This window comes from Panthera tigris, chromosome F2, assembly GCF_018350195.1.
Source record: "Panthera tigris isolate Pti1 chromosome F2, P.tigris_Pti1_mat1.1, whole genome shotgun sequence".
Lineage (NCBI taxonomy): Eukaryota > Metazoa > Chordata > Mammalia > Carnivora > Felidae > Panthera > Panthera tigris.
The window spans coordinates 81,230,675-81,236,674 of record NC_056676.1 but is presented as its reverse complement, the minus strand read 5'-3'; the positions used below and the strand labels follow the sequence as shown (position 1 = coordinate 81,236,674).

General features: G+C 60.7%; 1 protein-coding gene across 1 annotated transcript; it reads left to right on the top strand.

The window, feature by feature from the left end:
- Window positions 1–2,596: 2,596 nt before the first annotated feature.
- Window positions 2,597–5,358, top strand: LYNX1 (Ly6/neurotoxin 1). Its single transcript, XM_042973371.1, is given in 5 exon segments — window positions 2,597–2,712; window positions 3,609–3,810; window positions 4,029–4,130; window positions 4,339–4,479; window positions 4,482–5,358. Coding segments are annotated over 4 exon segments (348 nt in total). The 5' UTR covers window positions 2,597–2,712; window positions 3,609–3,758; the 3' UTR covers window positions 4,535–5,358.
- The last annotated feature ends 642 nt before the right edge of the window (window positions 5,359–6,000 follow it).

Below are 6,000 nucleotides of genomic sequence, written 5' to 3'. Positions count from 1 at the left end.
TTGAAAACCTTTTTCTCTTCCTCGCCTCTCCTGGGACTCCAGCGACACACAGGCCCCCACTGTGCTGTCCCTTTTCATTCTTTGTGTCCTGGGACCCTCTTCCTCATGCTTAGTCTTCAAGTCCGCTGATCTTTGCCCCGCAGACCCAAGTGGGCTGTTAACTCCACCCGGCTATTTTTCCATCTTTAGAAGCTCCGTTTGTATTTTCTCTGTTTCCCAAGACTCCCCGACACAGCCGCGCCCTCCTCTGTCTGCTTGAATATGGGAAATACAGTGTCTCTTTTCATGTGCTTGCCCATGGACATGACCAGCGGTGGTGCTCATGGCTCTAAGGACTGTCTTCTCCCCACCACGGGTCACCTTTCCCTCCTTTCTGGCATGCCTGCTGGGGTTTTCAATTGAGTGTCAGGTATTTAATTAGATGAAATTTACATTGTAAGATGCTGGCTTATTTTCTCTTTTAAATAATGTTGGGTTCTGTCTCAGGATGCAATCAAGTTAGTGGAGACGATTGGACCCTTTCAAGACTTGCTCTTATGCTCGGTCATGTGGAACTCAGTGTGATCTGTAATCTAGGCCCAAGCAGGCCCCACGATTAGGGCAGTTTCCTTCTGAGCACTCTGTCCGGTGGCCCCAAATTTCAAGGTCTCTGCTCCCCACTCACGCAGGTGACCCCCAGGGCCTGTGTGACTCTGGGGACTGGTTTGCCCGCCCCCTCTCAGCGGCTTCTTCTGCCTCTTCTTAAGTTCTTCAAATGTGTGCATGGAACCCTCTGCCCACCTCCTAGCTCTCTCCTGGGCAGTTCTCCATCCGGGCTCTGCCCTGGAAATTCCAGCTGCCTCGGCCTCCCCGCCTCTCCACTTGTTTCCTCCATCAGGGAGACCGTGGGCTCTCTTTGGTTCCCCCAGTGCAGCGGCCTGCAGCCCCTCCCTTCACCGGAGTCCCTTTCCTCCAGAATCACCGCGTCTGTCTGCCTGTCACACCAGGTCCGAAAAGCAGTGCTTTGTTTACACTCCGTGTTTTAGTCGTTTAAGGCGGGGCCATAAACCCGTTCTTATCAATTCATCACGGCCTCATGCTGAAGCCAGTGACATGCTCTGGTTTTGACCCATGTGTTTATTCTCTACTCCGTTAGAGTGTGAGCCTCGTGAGGATGAGAATATTTATGGGACATGGGGCCTCTCGGAGACTATTGGCAAATAGGGGGACCAAACACCCAATCTGCCCAGAGAGGTGGCTTGCTTGGATCCAGAGGTACTCCATCTCCTTCAAATGAAGAAAGAAAAAAAAAAAACTTTTATGTTTTATGGTCAAAAAAACCGTGTGTGTGTGTGTGTGTGTGTGTGTGTGTTTCACATTAGAAAAAAAGTGGAAAAGGGCGCCTGGGTGGCTCAGTCGGTTATGTGTGTGTCTCTTGATTTTGGCTCAGGTCACGATCTCATGGTTCATGAGGTTGAGCCCAGTGTTGGGCTCTGCACTGACACCGTGGAGTCTACTTGGGATTCTCTGTCTCCTTCTCCTCTGCACCTCCCCTGCTCGTGCTCTGTCTCTCTCTATCTCAAAATAAATAAACACGAAAACAAAACAGAACAAAAATTAAAGAAAAAAATGAAAAGTTTAGGGCTCATGAAAATCCTAAATTTTGCCCAAAACAGAAGAAAACTAAATGTTGAGAAAGTTGTATATTAAAAAAAAAAACACACACAATTATTTAATACTGATATTATTATGGTGGGAGGGGTCCGTGAAATAATGGGATCCTTTCAAGGCTTGATTTTTCACTTTTCTAGATGGGACCAGGTGTGGGGACGGAAGCCCAGAAATGCTAGGTAAAACGCAGAAGTCAGTCAACAGGGAAGGCAGGGCCAGGTGGGAACGCAGGCAGACTGAATAGGGAGCCGGGTCCAGGGGTCACTGCGCGCCTGGGGCGGGGGGGGGGGGGGCGTTGTTCCACGCAGCAGCTCTGTTGAACTGGGCTCAAGGAATGAGGGGCCCGGTGATGGCGGGGGTGAGCAGGTGAAGACAAGCTGGCAGAAGCAGGGAGAAACCCAAGATTTGGGTGGATGACAGCGGCCAGATCCCATGGAGATAGTCCCTGAGCGGTGCGCGTGCATCTGAGGGGATCGCGTGGATGTCACTGGGGGACAGCATACATGTCTGGGAGTGGCTGGCTCTCCGCGATGCCAGGGCTGGGTGGGGTTCGAGTCCACGGGGAAAGAGGAACCCGGAGGCGGCGGGAGGGACGAAGCTGGACAGGACCTTGGACGGAGCCTGGGCGGAGAGGCGGCGGGCCTAGGGCGGGGTCGGGACTGGGCGGGGCTGAGGGCGGGACCGAGGCGGGGCTAAGGCGGGGCAGGAAAGGAGATAGGCGGAGCCTGGGCGGACCTAGGGCGCGGGGGAGGGGAGATGGGCGGAGCCGGGGCGGGGCCTAGATGAAATAGAGTTGGGGCGGAGTCGGAAGGTTCCAAAGCCGGCCGGGGGCGGGCCGGGGCGGGGCTGGGGCCGGTCCAAAGCAAGCCGGGGGCGGACCGGGGCGGGGCTGGGGCCGGTCCAAAGCAGGCCGGGGGCGGTCTGGGGCGGGGCCTCCTGCGGCGGCGTCAGGCCTGGCTGGCAGCTTCTGGAGGCCGCGGAGGGGCATTCTGGCGTGGTCCCTGCGGGGCGCCCGTCCGGTCGCGCCTTCAGACCCAGGGAAGAGCTGGCGAGCGGCCGCGGGTGAGTCCTGGGCGCAGCGGAGGCTCAGCGTGCTGAAGGTCACGGTTTAGGTTATCCCGAAACCTCCCCCACTCTGCTTGGGACCGCAGTCTTCGGGGCGGGGCTCGCGGGCAAGGGGCGGGAAGCGGAGCAGCCAGGCCAGTCCTCACTCCGGCCTTCCGCACCCTGAGGGTGACTCTTGGGAACTGGGTTGACGGGTTGGTTTGCTGTTCTCCGGAGGGGCGGAGGCTTGGCCCCCTGGGACGGGACGCTGGGCCCCGAGAATCCCCGCAGGGGGAGGGGAGGGAAGTCGTAGTCCAGACTCCCCCCACCCCCAGCCAGAGGTTGGACGTGTCCATCCCGAGCACCATGTAGGGACCGGGAAGTTCCTCCTGGTCTCCTGCCCGCGTGGACCCTCCAAGCGCATTTCCCCACAGGCTGATCAGAGCCTGTTCCTGCCAGGAGCTCCCGCCGGGCCAGGACTCAGACCTGAAGCCCAAGTAAGACTGGGCTCCGGAGGTCTTCCCGGGAGAGCGGCCCCCACCTCGGCCCTGAAAGTAGCGGAAGTGGGGGACCCACGCAAGGACACCCCAGGGGCAAAGCAGAGGGGAAGCAGTGAGGAGAGGCCCACCTTGGGGCCTAGTGGTGCCCTGGCCGCTCACCTGTACTCAGGGCCCTCGGTGAGGAGGAGCTGTGTGGCAGGCTCCGTGGGGCCCCTGCATGAACCCTCCTCCCCGCACCACCCCTTCAACCGCAAGACAGATCTGTTTGTAGACACCAGTCTCTCCACTTGGACTGTCCCCCCCCGCCCCCCGCCTCCTTCTCTTTTTGTGTCCCCTTCTTCAGGAAACTTTCCCACCAGCACCCCTGCCCGGGTCCCCTTGGGTGACCACCTTCTTTTGTCCTCCTCTGTGCAGGGCCGCAGTGCCTCCAGTAAACCAGGAGCCGGGGAGGGCAGGGGGCTGTCTGACCCGCTCTGTGCCCCGCCCCTGACCCAGCCTGAGTTGAAATCAAGGACCAGCTGCCATTCAACTCCCCACTGCCACTCTGTCCTCTCGCCTCCATCCATGGCGCCCCTGCTCACCCTGTTCCTTGTGGCCCTGGTGGGCCTCCCTCTGGGTAAGACGGATGGAGAACAGACGGATGGACAGACCCTTGTTGGGGGCAGGACGGCTGGGAGTGGGGAGGGAGGCCAGGCTTCCTAAAAACCACCTCTGCCTCCAGCTGTGCCGGGGGGAGGGGATGGGACCTGGGGCCTGCCGGGCTGGAGGAGGGGCCTCCCCCCCCCCCCGTTGTGCGACCCCCATCCAGCTCCCACCCCATCCCCCGGCCCCCAGCCCAGGCTCTGGACTGCCACGTGTGCGCCTACAACGGCGAGAACTGCTTCAATCCCATGCGCTGCCCGGCCATGGTCACCTACTGCATGACCACACGCACTTGTGAGTCACTGGGGTGCCCCCGGGGAGCAGGAGGGGGTGTTCTGCCTGCTCCTAGGAGCGGCGGGGGGGTGGGGGGGGGACTGAGGAGGGAGGCCCCACCTGCCCTGGGGTTCTTTCTGGGAGCACCTGGCTGAGGGAGAGCCTGCCCGAAAGGCCCTGCATGTCAGAGTCGGGCCAAGTGGGGTCCTAGCCCAGCTCCCCCGTGCAGACTACACACCGACCAGGATGAAGGTGAGCAAGTCGTGTGTGCCCAGCTGCTTCGAGACCGTGTACGACGGTTACTCCAAACACGCCTCCACCACATCTTGCTGCCAGCATGACCTCTGCAATAGCGCTGGCCTCGCCGTGCCGGGGCCCTGGCCCTGGCCCCCATCCTCCTGGCTACTGTCTGGGGTCTGCTCTAAATCCCTGCCCCCCACCAAGACCCACTCAAGGACCGGGTTCTGAGAGGCACAGCCCTACCTTTTCACCCTGCGTCCCCCACCCACCTCTCGCCCTCCCCCAGCCACACCCAGGACCGTCAGCTTCAGGACTCGGGGTGGGGGGGGGGGTGGGCTCGCGGCCCGGGGCCTCCTCCCAGACCAGGACTTTGATTCTCAAAAGGTTGATGTGGGACCAGCCCTCCCAAAGTTGTCTGGCCTTGGTGGGAGAGCTCGCCCCTCCTCTGCCCAAGGAGGGGGGTGTCTGGCAAAGTGTGCTGCTCAGTTGGGGTTCTCAGTTGGCTGAAGAACACTGATTTGAGGGGAGACTTGGCCCACCTTCCTGGCAGCTGCCGCAGTCTGCCCAGTAAGGGTGTGGAGGGGTGGGGGACAGGAGGGACCCAGGATGGGTGGGGGGCACCCTAGGAAGAAGGGCTTTCTGGAGGCGCACGGGGGCTGTCTCTGTGGGCATGTGAGGAAGGCCTTTGTCCCTGTCAGCCGTCCCAGGTAGTAGTGCAGGGAAGTCCTGTGTCTCCGGGAGGCCCTGGGCGGGGGAGGGGGCGGGCCCGTCCTGAAGAGAGCCCTGAGGCCCCCAGCCCCAGAAGCCTGGTGAGAGGTTCTTCCCCTTCTTGCCAGGCCAAACCCTTGACCTGCCGCATGCCCCACCCTGGCCTGACACTGCAGGCACTTGGGGGCAGGGCAGGCAGGCTATATTTGGTGGAGCCTGAGAGCTGACCGGGGGCTATTTTTGGCAGGGAGAAGGTGGGGCCAAACAGCTTGGTCTTTCAGCCCTGCCTGCCCCCTCATGGAGTGGGTTGGCCTGGGGTGGAGGGGTGACTGGGGCGGGGCAGGGGGTGGGCGGCATGTTCCTAAGAAGAGAAAGAGGAGGTCTGGGGACAGAGGCTGGAGGAGGCAGGGTCTGAGATTCAGATGACCAGGCTCCCTCCAGAATCCCGGAAGTCCCTCTGCACCTTCCAATCCAAAGCACCACTGTCCACACCCACTCGTGGCTGGTCCCCACCTGCTCTGGCCCGCGGGCCTGGCTGAATGAGAGCGGGTGAGCCGGCCCCGGCCCAGAGGCTGAGCCCACCAGCCTGAGGGTCTCCATGGGACCCTTCACCCTCTGACTCTGCTCAAGGAGAGAAAGAGAAGTCCTCCCCCGGCCAAAGAGCTCCCTCCTTGATTTGGGGAATGGTCTCCAGGTGCCCCCAACCCAGTGGGGTATTGGGGACTCTCGGGGGCCCAAGAATTGGCATTATTTAAAGGGTACCCAGCCTAGGTGAACCCCATCCCTGGCCTGGTTTAGGAAACGAGTCACCCAGCAACAACAATCCTGGATAAGGGTGGCCCAGGAAACACTGGCCTTCCTTCCAGTGAAGTCAGACTGGACATGTGACATTGTGGCCCAGGTCACACAGGGCCTGAGCGTCCTTACCTAACCAGTGTCCCCA